General features: G+C 41.0%; 1 protein-coding gene across 1 annotated transcript in view; it reads right to left on the reverse strand.

Annotated features, from left to right (window-relative positions):
* Positions 1 to 4,172: 4,172 nt before the first annotated feature.
* Positions 4,173 to 22,938, reverse strand: part of FOXO1 (forkhead box O1) — a 61,371-nt gene continuing 42,605 nt past the window's right edge. Inside the window, exons 2-3 of the mRNA XM_059493290.1 lie at positions 8,819 to 10,169; positions 4,173 to 8,427 (exon numbers count right to left, since the gene is read on the reverse strand). Coding sequence (XP_059349273.1) covers positions 8,832 to 10,169 — 1,338 coding nt within the window. The 3' untranslated portion in view covers positions 4,173 to 8,427; positions 8,819 to 8,831. The remainder of the gene's footprint in view (positions 8,428 to 8,818; positions 10,170 to 22,938) is intronic.

Genomic DNA, 22,938 nt, shown 5'->3' on the forward strand with positions numbered 1-22,938 from the left:
CTCACAGAAGGGTGTCCAGCATCTGTTGCTGGCTGAAACAGCATTATTCCCAGCATAATTAAGACTCTGAAGACAACCCTTGGAAGGTCAGATCAAAACGCTTGCTTACAACAGTGTCCAGTCAGTAACACTGGCCAGCAGCAGATGCAGAGGAGAAAACAGCATAAGGACAGGCCACAGACTGAGTAATCCCTTCCCTGGTACACGCTCCAAACTTCCAGGACTGGCCATTTAGAGACTTCCTGAGCTAAAGGCCACATCCGGACCATTGTATTTAGTAGCCACTGATGGATGTATCTTTTATTAATTTGTATAATCTTTTTTTGAATCCATTTATGCTTTTGGCCTCCACCACATCCCATGGCAATGAGTTCCAAATTTTAATAATATAGTGTGTGAAGAAATACTTCCTCTTGTTTTAAACCTGCTGCCTGATCATTTCATTGGGTGCCTCCAGTTGTGACATAAGAAATACTGATTAATCACTTCCTATTTACCTTCTCCACAGCACTCAGTTTTACAAACCCCTATAACCTCACTCAACTATACCCACCCTCACTCATCCTTTCTGCTATTTAATCTCTGCTATGGACTCTGCCAGTTTCATTATTTCTATTATTAGAAATAATTATTTCTATTATTTTATTAATATTATTTTATTTCTATTTCTCTACTATTACTTCTCCTTTGGGGTTTTTTCATCCACAGTTAATTTTAAGCTGAGGCTTGCAAGAAACCCTTTCAATTAGTCTGAGATGCTTCTCATGGTGGTGACACCTCATCCACAGTTCATTATGAGTCCACATGTGCTAGACTTACTTTCCCCTTCTCCCTATGCATTATTCCACATTTATTAATAATTGTATCTGCTGGTTTATCAGCTAGTCACAAAATATGTTGAAAACTCTTGCAGTGACCATCATCATAATTTTTTTAACTTAATATACGTGGACCAATTTAAACAACAGGACCTCGGCAGCTGGAGTCCAGCATATTCAATATAATTAGTCACTACTATCCCTATTTGCCTGGCATTCTTCTCAGTTACCAGCAGGCTCTTGCCTTCCTGTACCAACCACATCAGGACCATGGAGATGCAGACAGCAGCTCAAGGAGCCTGTAGGAAAGAGTGCTATGCTGCTTATTTTATGCTGAAAATAAACTTCCAGGCAGATGTGCTTACACCAGAAGGGTTTGCCCATGGCAGAACAAGACGTGGAAACCTGAAGTCAGAAAGCCCCCTTGTGAAAGCCTTGCCTTGCAGACCAACAGGGGTCAGTGAGAGGGTTACAGGACGCTGAGGCTGGGTGAGAGAGGGTCAGCAGTGGAGCAGATGCATGACTCCAAGATAAGCCCCCTTCCTAGGGACTCCCTTGTCAGCTCCAGGCTATTTTCAATTTAGAAGCCCCCCCAAGCAGGAGAGCCACAAGCAGACAAAACTTTCCACTTCAAAGGGCTCCTGGAGTCTTCCAAGAATGGATGAAGGCTCCTGGGAATGAACTTTGGCTTCGGGCGTCAGCTGGGCATTGAATAGAGAGATCTGTTTTAGGGGCTGGGAGAGGAAGAGGAAAAGAACTTCCTTAGCAGGGCTCAGCCATCACTGTGGGGAAGGGAAAGAAGGACACAGAGTCTTCCATAGTCCAGTTTCTCTGAGCAGGGTGAATTTTAAAACCCCAACCAAACAGGAACACTTCTGCTAGAAATTGGTGGTGGGGGGTGGGGAAAGGAGGAAGAAAGGGAGGAGCAGGAAGTGGTAACTTATTTGGACTCCTGAAATGAAACTCCAGTACTCACAGGGTTTCACAGCTCACCACTTGTTTTCACCTGGTCAAAAAAACTGAAGCAGCAATTCAGGCCAGGTTTTCGTGCTGTCTGTGGTTGCTCTTGGACACAACTTCAAAATCCAACAAAAAGAAAGCTCTTTTATTTGCAACATTAGCCCTTTCCCTAGAGAAAATCCGGTCTTCTTTGGTCTTTAAAGTAACCACTTAACAAGCTTTCTCATCCCAGAATCTCTCATCTCTCCCCCTTCTTTCCAATGCATATACACTTTTATAATGGGCTTTTCCATTAACTCTGCTGACTTTATTGAAGTTCATTGAGTATTTCAGAAACAATTTAGACATTCCTGCCAAACATAGTTCCCTAGAAACCCAGCAAGGCTCTTATAGAAGGTCTGGGCTGTTGCCTGTTCAGGTGGCGTCACTCTAGGATGCTGAGGAAGAAACATAACCATAGAATCATAGAATCATTTAGGTTGGAAAAGAGCTTTAAGATCATCCAGCCCAACCATTAATTCAGCACTGCCAAGTCCACCACTAAACCATGTCCCTAAGTGACTCATCTACACAGCTTTTTAAATACCTCCAGGGATGGTGACTCAACCACTTCCCTGGACAGCCTGTTCCAATGGTTGACAACCTTATGGTGAAGAAATTTTTCCTAATATCCAAACTAAATCTCCCCTGGGGCAACTTGAGGCCATTTCCTCTTTTTTCTTGTTACTTAGGAGAAGAGACCAACACTCAACTCATCTTTCTTGGAAAAGCCCCTTCTTATAAGGATGGCATGAGCAACCAAAGATGAGCAGAGAGGAAGGATGTAAAATGTTGAGGTTCCAAGTTATGAATGAGCTCTTTGTCTGATTCTTCCCTCCACAGCCCTATTATACCCATCAGAAGCTTCCTGCAATGCTCTTCCAGTTGTACTGCACGAAGCTCTCATCCCTTTTCCCATCAGGTCAATGATAAACATCCCCACAAGAAGTTTACTCGTAAAAAATATATGCAAAATTTCTGCATGCCCCAGGGTCCAACATCAAGTAGAAGAACATAAAGTAAGATGGGGCACTGTCCCTGCCTCCTCATTTTAGCTATCATTTTGGCACATGCCAGAACATTATCCCAAGCAAAACATAATCAGGTAATGAACAGGGATTTGCATGCAATTCCAGCAGTGGGCATGACCACAGGCACTGATCACTGCAAGTTATTCCTTTCAAGGATCTTCACAAATCCCATCTTTGCACACCAGCTGCACAGTAAATGGCTGCAAGACCTTTTGTCATTTGTAGTTTTAACTGGATTATCAACCGAGGTGACATAGTAGTTGACGTTTCTACTCAAAAACATGTTTATTACAATGATGTAGAACTGACTCAGAGCACAAAGATGCTTTGAGGTTTTCCTGCTTGATCAGCAGATTCAAATCCCTTGTTGCCAGATTGGCATAAATTGCTAGCCAGTCCCTTCCCAAGAGACAAGCTTTGACTATCTCTCCTGACAACAGTAACTAGTCATGTACCAATTAGATGTGCATCTTTTCCAAAAACAGCGTCACAAACACCCAAATAGAGTATCTTTGGATCTTTCAACCCTCTCATTCTAGAAGTCAGGCTTTTGAAAATGTCAGGGAAGATATCCTCAGCTTCCCCTAACATGCAAAAGCCCTTCCAAAATGTACACTGAAGGAAAAAGGTTGAAGTTAAAATAAAGATGGAACTGCAAGGAACAAGCAGAAATTATTCTTTAGCTATCTTTAAATATTTCTATTTTTACATGCAATTAGTTCTTTCATGTTCTTTACGTCTACCTCTGCTCATTTTAAGATCAAACTGCCAGCAATTTTATTTTTGCCAGCGCTTCACTTAGAGTCTGCTCTCTGCCACCCCTTCCCTCCCCACCTGCAGGCAAGCAGGGATATGGGCCTCACAAGACAACTGTGGCGTGGGTGTTATTGGCTGTCTGTTTTGGCAGCCTCTCATCCTTTCTTCCAGCTCTATTTTGAAACACAATCTGAATTAAAAAAAAATAAAATTGAAAAAAAAATTTAGACATTCCTGTTCTCCCTACTCACTCGCATCAGCAGCGCTCCCATCACCACAGCCTGAAGCATGGCTGCAAAAGGAGCAGCACCAGGAAGGCTGGCAAATGTTCAGCCAGGAAAAAACTTACTCTGAGAAAAGGTACAGACTTCTGGAGGGGCAGAGGCAAAAACCAGGGGGAAGTGGACCAAGAGGATTTGGGCCCGCTCTCTTCCACATCTAATAGCATTAGGTTCTAACATGTAATTTGGACTAAAAGACTAATTCTTTCCTGTGGTTTGATGGATGTTAACATCCCCCTTTTTTATTACTCTTTAATAATGTATTACATAACATTCTGATACACTAATTACCATCTCATGTCATAGCAATTTTATTAAGAGCTTATACTTACAAATACCCATTCTGAAACGATTTCAGGACTTTTTGCCATTTTCTCTGAACTATGCTTGTTGAAGCACTGGCACCGCTCCGTGCACCTTCCAGCAACAACACACCTCTACACAAAGCTGTCTCCTGAGCCCTGGGAGTCAGGCATGGATTCTTCTTGCGTTTAGTCTCAAAGACTTGTAAACAAGTTACTTTTAGCACACTAGGTTGTGATTAAACACTGGTAACTCAGCCCTATTAGGTTCCTGTACCTGCTACAGTTCCAAATGCAGAAGCAATGCGAAGAGAGAAAAATTCCTTTATACCAAGTAATGGAAAATTTGTTAACTATTCTGCAGTTAGTGTTTGCTCATTAATATGTTATCATCTCACCAGGCAAGACTTGGTACCATGAGGTATTTTTCTGTATAAAATTGCTAATGCCATCAGGATTGTCCAAATGGGATCATCATCATTAAAAAGATTACACGGTGAGGAAAGTGATTACGACAACATCTCAGTAGAAGGATTACTAATCACAAGTAGAATCCTGGTACAAATCTCATTCTCTGTATACAAGAAAGGACACAAAATCTTTTTAACATAATTTATATACATTTATGGCTTTATACAACAAACTGTCAGGGATTGTTCTCATGTGTCTGTAGAAGTACATCAGGCACTTTTTCTGAAAATATCCACATATGAATTTTAATTTTGCAATGTGACTAAGTCAGAGCAGTGAAGCGTTGAAGAGCTGTCACACCACTCGCAAATAGAACTAGCAGTATGTACATGCCAATCTCTCAGATATTGCTGGTTTGTGGAACACCTTCAAAAAAGAGGCCAGTTTTCATGTTGAATAATTTGCTTTTTGCTTGCATAAACCATGCTGCATCTTATATTATGATTACCAAAATAATAATAATAATAATAATGAGAATACCTTATTTAAAATCAGTCATAAATTAAGAATCCTAGCAATTTCATAATGAAAATAGGAATTTCAAATCAGTAAAAAAATAAAAAAGTACTAACATACATCCAGTGGTTTAACAAGTGCAAATTTTATACTGTTTTATAATTGGTCCAATTTTAACTTCTCAGGGATGCTCTGTTGACCTAAGCCAATAATAAGCAATATGATTTTTGCTTTTAAGTGTAGGCAAACTGTCAGTTTATCAAAGCAGAGCTTTCCAATTAATGCATCTACTACCTAAACATATATCATATAGCTATATTATGGAAACAATACATCTTTATATTTAAAATATTTCAACAGCTCTATAATACAATAAACTTTTAATAACAGTACAAACCAGAGAAAAGTCAAAAACAAGGCTGCATAGGTAAGATCATCTGCACAATTCACAAACCAATCATTTACAACAATTCTGACAAACTAAGTTACTCCAGAAACTTGGTACTTTTACTGAAAAAGGATTTATAACTAGAGGTCACATAATGTTTGTTTTCAAGGCAGACAACATGCTCCTTCACCAACTTCACAGTATTCCAGAATTACAATTGCAAAACATTAGAATGGCACCACAAAAAAACCACCCAAAAACAGAACCAAAAAACCCCAAACAAATGAACAAAACCCCCCCTCAAAATTAAAATAAAACCCAACCCCCAAAAAAAGCCAAACAGACCATGCAGCCCAAATCTCTGATTACATACAACCGTTTCCTCACAATAATTAAAAGGGCTTTCTATAGACTGTTGTATTTAAGGGTAAGGCTATATTTATGTTATTCATAGGTATAAAAGGAAAGGAATAAAATAGCTGTTTACAGGAAGTTATACAGTAGCAGTAAATAATAAACAGGAGGTATATTGTTAAATGTAGCAAGTTCAGCTGCATCCCCATGGAGCATAGCATTGATTACTGCTTTCTTTACATGCAGAGGTGGATTTTATGACAACTCTGGCCTATGTGTATCAGTGCCTATTTAGGAGCAAATATTTTTGCACATGCATCAGACAGAACGATCTTCAGAAACCCCTGTATGAGCCCTCCACTTGCTCCACTCTCAGGATTTACTACCATGTTTCAGAGACTAGGCATTTGATGGGGAAGATGCTACTGGAGATATCTGCCTGTAAAAGCAGGTGGCTTCATTCAGGCTTTGGCACTAAGAACATTTGATTTTGCTCAAAACAAGTTCAAAGACCAACTTCACACTGGGGAAGATCCTGTATCACATCAGGCTCTGGAACTGCCTGACAACAGTAATAGCGTATCTAAAAAAGTAGGACCGGCTGTAATTAGTAGTGATTTAAGCCCAACAGGGAGCTAAATGCTAGCACATCAATAAATACATTGCAGAGCCTTAGGAAAGTCATAACAGGATCATTAAATATATGGCTTGTTACTAAACTTCATTTACTTGGCACGTCCTGTCTCCTTCTCCACCATACACCATCACTACAGGAAAGATGAGTTTCAATTAGGACATTTTCTGGTTGTGAGCTGTTTACACAAAAGAAAAATCAGTGTAAAAATATTTGTTTCTCCTTATTCATAACTGGCAGCCCTAGCAAAAAAAACCCCAAAGTGTTAATTCTGTCAGTGCATTAAAAAAAAGCTCCAAGGATTTCTGTAACACAAATGTTGTGTAGCAACCAGTGAAAAGACAGGGGAGGCCTCTTATTCACACATCCATGAAAACTGCATCATGCAATTACAAAAAATCAGAAATCAATTCTTCTAAGACCTAATCCTGAAAAAGCTCAAATAGCTGTCAGTGTGCTTATTCCAGCAAGACCAGGTTTTTCCACAGAAATAAGATCTCTGTTATTAATGCTCTCCCCTATCCTAAACCTCATGCATTTGTATAACTTTGCCACTTACTTTATCTTTCTTTTTGAAAAAAAGTAATGTTTTGTCCTGCAATAAGGTCAAAGTTTTAGCCTCCCACTCAAAAGTAGCATTTTTGCCTCTTCAAATCTACTGCTTTAAAACAGAAACACTGAGGAACCCTACAATAGTACTAATTAAGAAAAATGACAATTTTGTCCTTAATTTTACTACCATTACACATTTTCCACAAAAGGCCCTGCTCTTGAGTGTACAAACATTATGAGACCTCCATGAAATAAATATAAATGTGAAGCATTGTACAAGCATCTTAACAATGAATAGTTAACACTTCATGGTAGTTAAAATGGTAATAGAAGCAGATGACATTTCTAAAAATGCATATATAAAACTGATTAAATATTTCTAAACATAAAGTTGTCTATATTTATACATCACACAACAAAAAAAGGGACAGAAATGTTTTGTATTCAAGATCCTTAATAAGCTTTTCTGTTATTAGCACTCCCAAGTGCTAGGGAAATTTATAAAAACATGTACTTAATCCAGTTAAAATACTGTACAAAATGAAGATGTTATGAATGCTGCCAGATCTCAGATTTATTTTTTTTAAAGTTGCCTATGTAACAAAAGTAGATTTTAATTATAAGAAAAATAACTTGCAAAGTATTCCAAAAATTATCTTAAGCCCAACAATAAAGTGATTAATCTGACAACGTAATCCAGATATATTCTTGCATAAATTTACACAAATACAGGTAAATTATCAAATGGCATTTAACCTACTGGTTGCTTTGAATAGTCAGTGAGTTTAGCAGGATCATATTCAACAGGCTATTCTATTCCCATATGAAATGTGTGGCAATTTTGAGTAAAATAAAGCAGTTCGTACTGCTGCAAGGCAAGTCCACAGTTATCTCAATTCATCAAAACACAGGTAACATCAACGAAGGTTAAACTTACTTAGGGCATGAGATCATCACAGTATTCTTACAAAAGTTTATAAACTTTTCTTAGACCGAAACAGATAGTCTTAAAAAACAATTCTTCTTCTACAGATCATACTGTACAAAACCGAAAGCACAACATGATGCAAGTAAGAGTCTTTGCTGTGATTATATGGTGTAGTGAATTTGGCACTTCAGAGTAACGAAATTTCCAATGGCACAGTTCTTATCTACAGCAGCACATAACCTGCAAACCTTGGGCAAACATCCTGTACAGGAAAATACTCTCTCTGCTGCCAACTCTGACAAAAGGAAGGCAAAAGGAAAAAAAGACCAAAAAAGCAAAAAAAGTTAGTGCATGTGCACAGCTTTGTCAAGAAAATTAAAAAGAAAGGTGAAGGACATCTTTGTACTGCTTTTCTCAGTTCCTGCTGTCAGACAAGTCTGGAGAATTTAACCATAGCCTAGGAAGAAAGAAAAAAAAAACAAAAAAGAACAAATTAACATTCACAACAGATGAATAAATCTATTAAAATATGCTCAAGCTAGCTTTAAGATATTTAAATGGGGGGAAAAAAATATTCATTACTGGCTAGTAACCAGCAAGTTTTTTGTTTAGAACATCGATGACAAAACATTAGTGCTCCACATGAAGTAAGAGAAGTTGGTACTTGACAGTCCTAATGCACCAGTGCAAACCTGACTCTCAAACTAACAAAGGACTGGAAAGCGACTGACTGTTACCGAGGGAGTTCACAGGCCAACACAGAAGAACTCCCAGATTTTAAGCATCTTGACATTTCTTTCTTTTCCCTTTAGCTGTTTTGCAGACTTATTATGAAAAGCACAGCTTACCTCCTACTACATCCTAGCCTGACACCCAACTGTGTGTGGTTGTCTTTACGCTGTGCTGAAAACTTTGGTTAGGCAATACACTGTCAAAGTTAAAATCTAACGTTTCTCCATCCATAAGGTCATTACGGATAATCGACTCCATGTCACAGTCCAACCGTTCAATTAACATGTCATCTAAGTCACTGGGAAGCTTCTCCTGGTGGAGGGAAACAATTCCCACCCTCCCGTAGCCATTACAACTGTTAACAGGGGCATACGGATTCATGGCATTCATCTGCATCGGGTGACTCATAGGCACTTGTAGCGAAGTCTTCACTGTCGACAGGCGGTTTAGCCCCGACGTGTGCGACATGGTGTTCACTGTGTGTGACAAGGCACGGCCATTGACTGCTGGCTGGTTATGTCCCTGGTGAGGGCGGGCGTTGGGGTTCATCATTTTGTTGTGGGGCGGCTGGCTGCCATAGTTGGGCACCACCGAGTTGGCGACCATCAGCACGCTCTGGCCCAGCGCCCTGCCGCCAGCCTGGGAAACACCAGTGTCCACCGATGCCAGGATATCGTTGTGCGGCGGAGAGTCGGAGGTCAGCAACTCCTTCAGAAGTCCCGCAGGACAGTTGTATTGGCTCATCGATCCGTAGCTTGGCTTACTGTCTTGGAGAGTCTGCATAGGAATCTGGGACAAGGAGCTCATGCTAGCTTGAGCGTAAGTGAATTTCCTGTAGTCAGGATTTGGTGAACCTATACTTGTGGTCGAGGATGCGAATGAGTAACCTGGTGTTTGCTGCATCAGGGTGGCAGATGAAGACTGGGTTGACACAGTCATTGATGTATTAGGTGATAAGAGATTGAGATTATCCAAAAGATTTTCCATGTTCTCAGAATTACTCATTTCTGAAAGGCTTGGTAGAGTAGAAGTCATTTTGGTGGTTGATGATGGGTATACCATGGAGTGCACATCCCCATCTCCAAGGTCATCTTGCTCTGGCAAAATAGGAGAAAGTCTTCCACTAATTGTGCTAGCATTAGAGCTCGTTCTAGGTCGAAATGTACTCCAGTTATCAAAGTCGTCGTTACTGTGAGAGCTGGGACTTGCAGGCCACTTTGAGAACTGTGACCCGGGGCTGTCACCATTTCCCTCTTGACCAGACTGAAGGGATGCTTTTTTCTTGGCAGCTCTGCCTCTGCTTTTGGCAAACTTGCTGTTGTTATCCATGGATGCTGCTCGCCTCCTAGGAGATTTGCCACTCTTCCCTCCTTCAGGATTGAGCATCCACCAGGAACTCTTCCCTGTTCCTTCATTCTGCACTCTGATGAACTTGCTGTGCAGAGACAGGTTGTGACGGATTGAATTCTGAAAAACAGAATAGCATGTAAGAAATGGAGAAGACATGCATCTTTTATGGCATACTAACACCTGCTTTTGTAAGCATACTCTCATTTTGTTAGAAAACACAGGGGTAATCATTAAATAAGAAAACATGCCAGCCTGGAAACCTCTTTTATCTCCTCATCGCTCTGAACTGGCTGAAACAAGCTTGCAAAGAGTCACCATGTCAATTTGTCTGTCATCTTCCTCCATCACATCTGACATTATAAAAAGTTCAATAAAACTGCAGGAACCATTCTGAAATAAAAATTCCACATAAAGGAGAAAAAATAAGCCAGAAGATCAAGAAGATGACTGAAGTGAGTCATCTAATGAGTGAACTTTACTGTATTTATGGATTTTTTTTATTATTATTTTATGCAAAGTTCAGAAATGTTAGATCCTGTTCTATGGTCCTTGTAATGGATTTTCATCCTGCACATCCCAAAACCCTACAGACATGCAACACACAAACTGTCACTATTGCCACTGAGCATTAGTGAGGTTTATATTGTTTGTGTTATATGAGAAAATACATATAGAAAACTAGTGGAGGATTAGGTTATAATTTTTATAAGTAAACATCATAAATTGCCTAAGAAATCATAGAAGATAAAGGCATGTAAGAACATAGACAAGCTTGTAATGAAACCCTTAGTCTTAAAATCATCGTCCTCTTTCAAAATCAACATTTTAATATGGAAAATTGACTCTTCAAATACCTGAGGGCACCAGATATCTTGCACCAAGAATGGCTGGAAGTACTGGATCTTTTTTTGACCTCCTCAGCCATGAGTAATGTTTCATGTTTTGTTCTTAAATACAGACAAATAAAATTTAAAAAAATCCAAAATGGAAGGCCACAGGCTGACCTGTTAATAAGAGACTAATCTTTGCACTTCCAAGCTGTAAAAAACCCTATTTTGCTCCTATAATTTTCTGCTGAGCACATGTAAAAAACATTGTATCAACAGAAAAGTTTTCCTGCATCTTGACACAATTGCTAACAAAAGGCCACAAGTTCAAAGAGTGCTGAAACAGGCAGCCATAGATGTTAATAGAAGGGTAAAACAGTACCATGGTCTATGCTAGGACTCCAATTCATGTAGAACAAGGAGAAGGGAACCACAAAACAACACATTAAATAAATGTTTAAAACCAGAATAGTCCTCAATGGCAGAGAAATCAGTAATTCACTATCTGCCTTCCATTCAGAGTAATTTTCAGCAACTTGTCTAAAGATCTTAAGTAGGCATTCCAGGCATGAACAGTCATCTCATGGCTTAAACCAGAGACAACAGGCTCAAATTCCCTGCAAAAGCCATGATATGCTTTGGACCACAGAAAGCAGAACAGACAAAGCAGGACTGGCCCTCTGCTGAGCTCAACAGAGGTGGTTACTCTGGGATCACAGAGGAGACTTTCAGTAGATGAGGGCAGCAAGGAGGTGTTACAGTCCTGCAACACCTTACAGGTGCTACTGACTTGAGACTATGCCCCCAGAAGCACAGCTGCACCCCAAAGAGGGGCACAAGACGCTCCTTAACATCAGAAGATGGCAGAGCATGGCCTCAAGGCACTGACTGTTCAACCAGCACAGCACTGAGTCAAACCATGCACCTGAACTGAGAAGCCTTTCCAACCTCTCCTCTGAAGAACCATCTTTACAAGTTATCCCAGTTAAAAAGACGCCATCAAACATTCCCCATCCCTGGCAGTGTTCAAGGCCAGGCTGGATGGAGCTTGGAGCCACCTGGTCTAGTGGAAGGCAACCCTGCCCATGGCAGGAGGGCTGGAATTAGATGGTCTTTAAGGTCTCCTTCAACCCAAAGCATTCTATGACAACTCTGATTTGAGTGTTTCCTTACTCAATTTCAAAAGGAAGCCATTCTAGAAACTAAAAGTAAGACCATATTTCTTCGCTTCAAGTAATCTTACAACCAAAATACTATCTCTGATCTAGCAACAGGGTGCTAGGGAAGGCCTTGGAGTTTTATTTGCACCAGGTGCAGCAAACCCATAGGGAGGGAAAGCCTGGAAGTCCATCTTTGGACTTGCCGCACCCCAGGGGCTGCCCGGGAAGCCTTGTGAGGCCGGCCTGGCGCAGCCCCTTGTTTTCACTCAAGGGCCACAGACGAATCTGTGCCTGACACAGGTCCAGCTCTACAAATGTCGCAAGAAAGTTGCTCTGTTGATTAAAAAACCTCCTGCGCCAGTTCATTTTTTTACTGTATTTTGTAAACATACCCGGTTGGCTCAGGATCACTGTTTACTATCAAAATAGTCATACCAAACACACAAAACATCGGGCAGGGAAAACACCGTGATGAGGCTCAGCTCCCTCCTCTCTGCTACACAAGTGTTAAATATTTAAAAAATCGCTGCTATTCCTTAGTCATCAAAAACGTTATAATCTGGTATTATTGTACCGAGGACATTTGAGGTCGCTCTTTGAGTAACAGAGCTGTCTCCTAACTCTGCCAGCAATGAAAAAAAAATTTTCCTAACAGGAAAAGGTTTGCGGCCCAGAGCTTGTTACATAAATTCCTGTTTTTCACGCAGCCAGCAGGACATTAAAGAAGCTATGATTTACTAACTTGGAAAAAGTGTTGAAGAGGTAAATCTTGTGAAAATATGCACTGCTGTTAATGATGTTGTGTCTACAAACCCTTGCCAGATGCAAACATGACCTGATAAAAAAGTATAGTTTCAGCAGTGGATCTTGGCAGCTGGAGGAATGGCGCAGCTGTTAGTGGCTGGGGTGTGTGGCGGCACCACCAGCGCCAGCATGCTGGGGAAATGCCTTCAGCCATGGGCTTCACCTGGACTTTGAAGCAAAGCCTCCCAAAACCTGGCCTGAATGACTCCAAAAGCAAGAGTCTGCATTTTGAAGCGGGTCTTTGCACAGCAGCAGTTCACGCCAGATCGCACTGGGTGTAACTGCTCTGGAATTTTATCAAAATCTGGGTCAGGATGGCAGCAGGGCTGCTGCCACCTGTGGAGAGCTTCCTGGGATTGAGCTTTTGCCTCTAAGATAAACTTACTTCAGCATTCAGACCAGGAACTGTGGACATGCTTACTGCTACTTGCTGATTTAAGACTCAAAATACACAAAACCAGTATCAGCTAAATGCCATGTGAAGAGCACATCCCAGCTAATAAAACTCATGAAGCCAAGATAATTATTCCCTTGAATCTACATATTTATATAATTCAGCTGTACTTCTGACATTTCCAACAGCACTACCGATATCCAATACTGCATTTAAACCCAAGATATAAATAGCAAAACATGCAACTCAAGCTAAACTTGACTAATTGCTGAGAAAAATTATATCCCTATCCCAACTGAAGTTGAGGTATTTAATTAATTTTTTTAGTAAATTTTGTTGGTGTTTCACTAAATACCTGAAAACTCAGTTGCTCAGTTAAACTTGACAACATTGTGCTTACTGAAGTGAGACCATACAGTGACACTTGACCATCTTTCTTCCACCCCAGACACTGGAACACCAAAGGCAGAGGGAAGCAGAGCTCCTCTTTAACCCAACTGCAAACCTCTCCAAGCAGGACCTAGCTGTGAATTTGTGATTATCTGGGGTGATGCAAGACCCCAAATTTGTAAAAGCACCTACAAGTGCTCATGGTCTCTCCCGCCCTCATACTTTCATCCATGGGTACAGGCAGCTCTCATCCCACCAGAGTGCCAGAAGAGCGACAAAAGGGAGAGTGGGGAATGGATGTGAGAGTCAATACACTTTACATAAACAAGTGCATTTGCTATCAAGGTGCATATGCTGACAGCATTGCTCTAAGACCTACCATGGCATCTCAGGGAGATCAAACAACAAGTAACAAAAGAAGGAATTGGCCTCTGGAAGAAGATGCAGTCATAACAAACTGGGAGGCCACAGGAGCAGCACTGCTTCTATCACACATAGATCTAGGATTTCCATTAAAATTAACAGTCTAATGACTACCCACTAAGTTTTCATTCAGACAACATCCCAGGAGTCCACTGCTTTCTACACCTCTTCCAAGGGGATGGCCTGCACCAGTTGCCAGCTTGTTCTACCATCACCTGTGGTAGCACATCATATTAATGACAGCTTACAGCAGCTTTCTGAGCCAGCACCATCTCCTTGTGGTGACAACATCAAAGCAAAAGTTTTGCAGCAGAGAAGTGGAGATTCCATCCCCCAGGATTTCCATATGCTTTTACAGAAGACTTTCAACCTGTCTCTCTAGGTCTTTGTATAGGAGCTCTACAGCAGTTCCAGATGTTCACATCACCCTCCTCCTGGAGCCTCAGTGGCAAGCACCACTCTAAGAAGAAGTCATTAACACTCCTAGGAAAGTGTGCAGAGGCCAGGAAGTTCTCCAGCACACTTGCTCACAGCTCCTCCAGCACAGACAGCCGGACAGCAGCAGCAGGGGCTGACCACGGCAAGTGGCACCATGTGGCACCTCTCCAAGGCTAAGTTAGATCATGCCTGGCAAAACAGGCAGGTCTGCCTGCAATAGCTGCACTGCCTGTGCCCATTTTGCTGTGGTTTCCAATCACGCTGCCAGGTTTATGGCACTTGGATGAAGAGCCCAAGGAGGAAAGAAAACATTGGTAACTCCAGACCTACCAGAATTTCCTTTGGTGTCTTACACAGTCTGGTGTAAGGCAATCCTGTTTGTCTTACCTAGTAACTATGAGATACAAAAAGGTCAGATGCTGATGCTGCACATGGAGCTTGGATTTGCCTCAGAGCTAGTGCTGGATAGTCATAAGCACTTGGTCTACAGACAGCACACATTTTCTGACACAACAATGTTCACCAACACAGCCACACTGCAGTGCCAGAGGCCTCAAACGCTAATGAAACAGCTAATTTTGCCACCCAGTTGTAGTATTTTTTTATTACAGCTCAGAAACCTTCTCTGTTGTCCAATAAGAGTATGGACAGAAAGCATGCCACTCAGCCTCAGGTCAAAGAGTCATATTTAGAAGATGCTGGAAACTTGCCACCTGCAGCTGCATGAAGGTGGAAAGGCAGGATTTCCTCCCAAACAGGTCATGCTTTTTTGGGTCCTTTGTTCTTGGGGAGGTGCTTTTGTTTGACTTCATTTTTCCTCCTGCACTGTTAAGCAGTTAAGAAGTATCAGCTGGAAAAAGTGAGGAAATACTTCTCTCTTCCTAGGGGGACCTTGCACTGTTTCTCTGTGCTTTCCATTACATGTGGTTGCATAGTGAGAGTCCTTCCCAGACCACTACCTATGAAACACCACCTCCAAACATGGAGACACTTCCATAAACTGTTCCATGTGGTAAGATTTCAGCAATGCATCCCTTTTTCCATGTGTGAATGTACAAGAACAGGAGGGAGTGTGTGTTACTGCTATATGGTTGTTATCCATGTGTCCTGAACACAAAGGGGCTTCCTGTGGCCACATGTGAGTGGCATTAATTTAAGTCCTGTACTTTCTGCATTCAAGTTCACAGATTTATACTATCCTGTGATTCCTTAGCTGTCAAAGACTAAAAAGCTTTGAACACTGAATGTGGTTGCATCCTGCGGCCACCGGGGACTGGAGGGGATTTCTCAACCACTGGAGTGGATCTCTGGATCATGGTAACATGTAGGAACAGAAAATGCATACCCAGCTTCAGACATTGATGTTTAAGACTTGGCTGTCCATGCCTACATGTCAGAGCAGGCAACTCTGTTGACAAGTATTTGAGTATTTCCCAATACACCCTATATGCTCTTCCTCATCCTAGGTAGACTCCTTGAAAGCGCTTTACCATAATGGCAGCTTGGACATTTTTAATGAGATGATAACACTGCCTACTCTCCCTACACAGGCATTTAGGAAGAATGAAAGTAAAAACCACAAGCAAGGTTCACAGTATGCCAAGTGTGCACGCAGGGCAAGCACATACTTGGATACTGTTCCACACATGATGACCCCAACCAAAACTTTTAATCACTCCTATGTTTTCTGTACGTCCAAGAGAGAGAAATATACAGAAAATGAGATTTTTAAATGAATTCTGTTGAATACACCTTCATCCCTCTGGTAAAATCATCTGGGGAACCAAGACAGCCAACAGGTTTGTCTAAAATCTATCCACTTTCAAAGATGAAAGAAAGGCAACAATAAGAAGGCACCACAGTGTCATTACAAAAAAAGAAAAGCAAACAGCCATCAGGATAAATGATGGCTTCATTTATCGATTTCATTTATCATAGCATTAAAAGTTGTGAAGTGTAGAAAAATAAATATCAGATTAAATAATTCAAAGATTGCAGGGATAACTATTTTTGGTGATCCAGACAAATTCTAATACCGCCTTTACAAAACTGATGCTGCAAGCTTTCTATTCCAACAGATGGAAAACAAGTGTTTGACAAATATAAGGGTTCCATATTTATAAATAAGCATTTCTCTTTCCCACAAATATGAAACATATATATGGATATATACAGCTCGTGATGAAGCGAGTTCACCAGTGAGAGAGGAGGCCAACAAGGAGACCTCACTGAAGAGGAATATTTCAAAGTCAGAATGCCCTTCAAACTAGGGCTTCTCTGCTCTCCTTAAGCACTCTCAGACCTCTGGCCTTCACAAGCAGCCTGTGCAATTACGTCAGTAACACAAAACCAGCAAAGCAGGAGGACTTGTGAATAACCTGAGAGACCAGGCGCTATCACACAAAAGCTGGTAAAGGACTCAATTAATAAAACATCAGAGGTCAGGGAAATAATCAGTCTTTCAAATCAGTCCCACAAAATACTGCCATTGCACGTACAACAGCCTGCATCTTTTGTTCAGGAAAGGTGAGGGAACACCTGCATTATGCCAACACCAGATGGAATGAACAACAGCGCAGTCTAGGTGAGCACCGTGCACCACTGCTAAGGTGTGCCCTGCCCTTCAAAGGAGTTCAAAGCATGGAATCACCTGTAGTCCATCAAGCCCTGAGGAAGGCTGCTGTGACCCGTGGTGGGCAGATAGCCCTTTCACAAATATTCACTGTGGGCTCTAATGCAGTGACCAGGAATGCAGGGACACGGGCAGCACACAGCCATAGCGGTCTGAGGAAAAGCTGTCCTCAAATGCAGAGCAAAAGCAGGTTATTGAAAGGAAAACAGGAATCAAAGTTATAGGCAAAGTTCACTGAACTGAAAAAAAAAAATTTAAGTAATAAAGTAGCAGTTCATGCATACAATGTCAGAATGACTAATAGCTCAAAATTTTAATCTGCAGCTATAGTAAAGAGAGACTAAGCGGTGTTTATTTTTTTTTCAGCCAGTGGGAATAATTATGATCAGTAGGACAAAAAATGTTAATCACTCATTTCCTGTTTAACAGACAGCCTGTTTCACCTCTGCCACTCTCCACTGTTACACCCAATTCATCACAAAGACTACAGCACTCTTTATAGAAATCTTTCCCCCCAGCTCTTTTCCTTTCTCAAACTAAACTGCCTCTTACTGACATTTGTTAGCTCTAATGAAGAGGTACAAAAGTCTATACATGCTAAATATATCAATGCTAATTAGACTAGCAGATCATCTTAAAAGCAACACTGGAAATATGCTCTTACCAATTAGAAGCAATAAGGTCAGAAGTAGGCCAAGGTCTTAAATGCAAACTACAGAGGTGAAAACACGTTGTAGTAGAAAATAGGGTTGATTTTTTGCATTGGCCTTTGAGAGCACACAGAGAACTTCCAAGAAAAAAAGCACAGTCGAAAACCCCAGAGAGGATTACTCAAAAAGCTTTAACTGGTTAAGTGAAACAACTGTAAAGATCCCTGCTTGAGAAGCCACGTAAGTTTTACAGACTGAAATACCTGCATTATTAAAGCAGATCTCTGTCACTTGTCTAGGTAAAGGCACAAGCAAACCTAGACCTGTATGTTTGGTTTCAGCTGGATACTTTGCTAGGGAGCCACAGATCTCCATTTTCATGAATTAAGGCTATTTGCTCCCACAAAACCACTGACAGCCTAAAAGGCTGGAATGATTGTGAAGACGTGACGGATTTACAAGCAAACATTTGAAAATGAGTTAAAACTGAGGCAAGTAAAGCAAAGCAGGATGTACTGGAGACACAGGCTAAGTTCAGGACGCTTGCCCCATCCACTGTGCTGCCCATGGGCTGGCCATGCCTGGAGAAGCTCGAGGGCTGTCTGTATTTCATACCTTGAGAAGCAACATATCAAAGGAGATGTACAGATCCAACATTATTAAAAGTTCTGTTGACCAAGCCTTTGTGTAGAATACAAAAAATTAAATATCTCCTTATTACACTTGCATTAGAATAGCAGAGGCAGTCTTTTCATTTAGCAAGCAAAGGAGTACAGGACTCACATTTTGTCGTCATGGATGTCACTGAGTATCAGTTTTTCAGAAACAAAGAGTCAATGAAAGCAGCAAGCTTCCTCTGCAGCAGGGTTAGCTGTGCCCCACAGGAAATCCCTGGCTTGAGGAAGCTGCAAGGCTTGTGAAAAGAAGGGCAAAACCTTTTATTTACAGGCTGAATGGTATCTTAGGCTACATCTCACCATGTATTTGATCTTTTTTTTGACTATAACAAGTGCAAGGATATACTAGCAAAATTTTATACAGCCCCCCAAACTACTAAAAGAAAACTAAAACAAAGTTAAGTGGATTTTTTTGTTTGGCTTAGGTCATCTTTAGAAACTATTTCTTGCGTCTAATGGGTAATTAGAATTTGTAAGGGGACAGTGTCAGCTTAAAAACAGCAACCACAGCATGAATTTCACCTAGTGCTGTAAATATCTGATGTTGATGTAGTAAACAGGAGAAACTGAGGAAAGAAGAAACTGACATTTATCTTTCCCTTAGTTTCTTTTGCATCTGAATGCAGTCCAGTACATAGTCACTGTTTTACTATTTATGTTTCCTCTAGCCAATTTACCCTTTATCTGTCTTATATATGAAAAGGAAATATAATACAATTTTCCTGATAACAAAGCAGTAGCAGAAAAGAATTGATTTCTTACATTTTTGTTAAAATAGCTAAATAGGATCATATTTAAGTTCTCATTAAGCTCCAGCATATCTGCAAATATGTAAAGGATATTGCTTTATACAGTCAATATTTGTTAATTTCTCTTTGTGTTTTTATACTCCAAGTTCACAAGAAGCAATTATATATATTTAACTACTCCTCTTTGTACATCCCAAAGAGGCACCACATAAACTAGGTATTATGTTTCTCCCCAGCTTCTTAGAACACAGTTTGCCTTGGTACTTATTTTCCCCCACCACAGAAGCAGGTCAGACCACCAGCACACTCTCTACAGGAGAGCTCTTTCCAACTGAAGTTTGCTCCCACAGCCTAGCAGATTTTATATAACACAATTTACTACTCCAAAGCCAGCAAAACACCCTCATCCAAATTTCAGGACAGCCTCTGGCCATAATCCAGCGTGCACTGCCCCTCTCCACTGTCTGGCCACTTGCAGCCACCCTATTGCAAAAGGTGAGGTTAATACTTCAAAGGGATTTTAGCTGATTTCCTTGGGACACAGAGGACTCCTGTTGTGTGGCTGCACTGCTCATGCCAGTGTCTTCCCCTCAGATGCTGCTCGCTGTGATGTTCTTCGGGCCGCAGTTCAAGAATCACTGGCATTCCTCACTGGGTTTTATGACATCTGCTCAGTATTATAAAGCCAGTCGTCTAATCTTGCAAAACACGTACCCCCAACTCTGAACAGTTACCCCCAGACAGGCTCAAAATTTTCACTGGGCTATGGGAGGCAGAGCAGTATTTCTCAGAACAAGATGGGCACTCAGAGGAGGGAAATCTAAAGGCCAATTTCTTCCCTCACACCCATTTTGGAAGCATTCCTAGTCCCTCACTACTGTAGGCTGTGCTCTGTACTTAAGAGACCCTTATTAAATCAAAGAACTATTTACAATCTACATACTGGCAAGTCCACATTCCCATAGAATGTCATCTGGCAACAGTGACTTAAGTCATCAGCTCTGTATTTATTTGCCTTCCTCCTTCACAAACAAGAAAAGTAAAAAGGATAAGAAAAAGCCATGTTTTTAATGACAAGAATGGAATTAACAGAGTAAAGCCCAAGAGCTCTGAAGCACCAGCATTCATCACTACACCCAAACGTCCTTTTTTTTTTTTTAAGCAGTAAAATATTACAGTGAGGACAATGGAAAGGAAGATTAGCAGCACCATTGTGGCTTGAGATCTTCTACGTACACACCTGCTGCTAGAGGTGCAGAACCCCAAATAAGAGGTGGACACAAAATAAGACAGCTTCCAGAGTGGGACACTTGTGCAAAAATGAGCTTTGTTAGACATTTTGGGTGCTAGATTTCTCCTACCAACTAGGTCTAATAAATTACCCCTCATTACTCTATCTTTCCATTTGAAATACACAAGGAAACTGGCCTTACCATGGCTGCTCAGAGATCAGACCTCATTCAGTCTCCATTCCCCTGGGCAGAGCCTGACACAGGGAAGCTCTGGGCACAAGGTGCCTTTTACCAGGTGGAACAGGAGATGTCCCAGGGAGGACACTGTGTCACTCTTATCAGTTCAGAAAAGAAAACATTAGGCCTCCTCTGCTCTGTGGTAATCCCTCAAACCCAAAAAGCTCTAATCAACTTCCAGATTAGGCTTCCTCCTCCTAGAGGTCACAGTCTTCACATGGTGCAAGTTCCACCATCATCACCACAATCCCCCTCAAAGAGAAGCCCACGTGTGACTGGGCAGCCTGAGCCTGCCAGCCTCGATATTCAGATTTAAGGACTGCAACAGTCACATTCCCAATCACAAAGCCTGCCAGGGGCCTCCCATCCTTTTGCCCAAAGATGAAGAAAGGAGTGGAGCTTCCCTCCACCTTTCCCCACACATGCATTAAAGCATATTAAGGCAAAAGCACAGCTGACCCTGGGAGCTAAAACGCCGTGAATCAATTCAAAGGGGTGCAAGAAAGAAGTTTTAAGTTACTCTAGAGGAACTTGCTCAGTATTTGTCTCCTGACAGCTTTTGCTTCTTTCAAGTACTTCTGCCTCTTGCAGACAGCCAGAGAAGCAACGCAGCCCCTGCGCAGCTCCAAAGATGTGCAAACTCTTTAACTGAGCTGGCCAGAATGAGGCACTTGTTTCAAATAAATAAATAAATAAAATTTACAGGACATTAACTTACATCTGATTAAAAATAGCAGGAATGTCAGCAGTAGGAGCTGTCATTTGTAATAGCTATCAAGACACAGGAAGTTATTTATTCTGCGGGTCACAAAAAGCCCTCCTTAAAAACAAGGATGAAACAAGAAAAAAAGAAAGCATGTTTACTGAAGCCTGTTTTCAAATATTAGCCAGCCAACTTTGTTTATGAAATTTTATAATGATTTGTCATTGATATATATTTGGGTTTATGTCCACAGATCTGTTAAACTGCTGGCCCCTGCAGGAAACACTGAAGCCCTTGCTGCTCGTGCTTAATTTTTTGATTTTCTTCAGTTTTGAAGATATTGCAGGGAATTTTTGCACATTTTCATTTGGTTTTAAAAAAAAATTAAGGTCTTCCCCCAGAAAGTCAGGTGTTATCATGTATTCTGTTTGTTGATTATTCATGCAATCATAAATTACGCAGAGTATTTGGCAGGCCGTGCCTTTCTCTGTTAAAACATTTGTTTTTACTTTTTCAGTTATTGTTTAGATCCCGGTCATAACATGCTCCAGGTTGTTTTGAACAGCAAAGAGGAAATAAGCAATATTTTAACTTATATCACACTGTAACAACATTAAATGCCTACGCAGCAATATGCTGCCTATTCAGTATTTTCCACTTTCTTCCTGTCCACTGCTGGCCTTACAACAGCAAGATAATTCACAATTTTACAGTTTTGCAACCCATAAAACACATGCTCACAAGCATGCTCAGAACAAAACACAAAAAGGAGCAAGAAATAGGACGTAAAGAAAAAAAAAGAAAAAGAAACAAAGAGGGACAGAATATAAAGTAAACATATTTGCTGAAGGCTGGTTTTGAAATCACAGGAAAGCCAACAAAGCTCTTCTGAAGTCAGCTCACATGCACCCAGGTGACACAGTTGGACAAGGCAGAGCCCCAGCAAGGCACTGTTTGCCTACATTCACCCTGACACCACGGCAGAGAGTTGGGAAAGAGACTTTGAACTACGTGCCATCCCTGCTGCTCAGCAGGATCACGGCCTGCAGTGGATGTGATTACTAAACCCATCGTGACCCCTAGAAAATGCCCTATGGATTAGAAAAAAGAGAGGCAACGTTCCAAACACCACGCAGTTCACACAAAACAGTCTATGTCACAAAGTAGAAATAACAGAGCTACATATCAAAAGTTTCTCAAGGATTTTTTTCTATGGGTTTAAGTTGAACATTGCATTTTAAGTAGTAAGTTATCACGGAGAAGATTTCTATCTCTCCTCTGTCAGCTAAGTCTTAAGAATTTGTCGTTTACCTAAGAAGGAGAGGGAGATGAAGAAAAGAAGAACATTTCTTCCAAGACTGGCTTTGTAAAAAATACTTTGAAACTCAGTTTTGGAGCAATGAGTGAAGGATCTGGATGTAGTACCTTGAAGTATCTACATACCAACTGCAATTTTAAGAACGTTTATCAGCTCTTGGACACTCTTTTTAATAAAATTCTCAAGGCATCAGAGAAGTTTAGGACCTACCACTTCAAAACACATTCCTCAAATAATGGAAATCGGCAAAGC

This window comes from Ammospiza nelsoni, chromosome 2 (genome assembly GCF_027579445.1).
Source record: "Ammospiza nelsoni isolate bAmmNel1 chromosome 2, bAmmNel1.pri, whole genome shotgun sequence".
NCBI lineage: Eukaryota > Metazoa > Chordata > Aves > Passeriformes > Passerellidae > Ammospiza > Ammospiza nelsoni.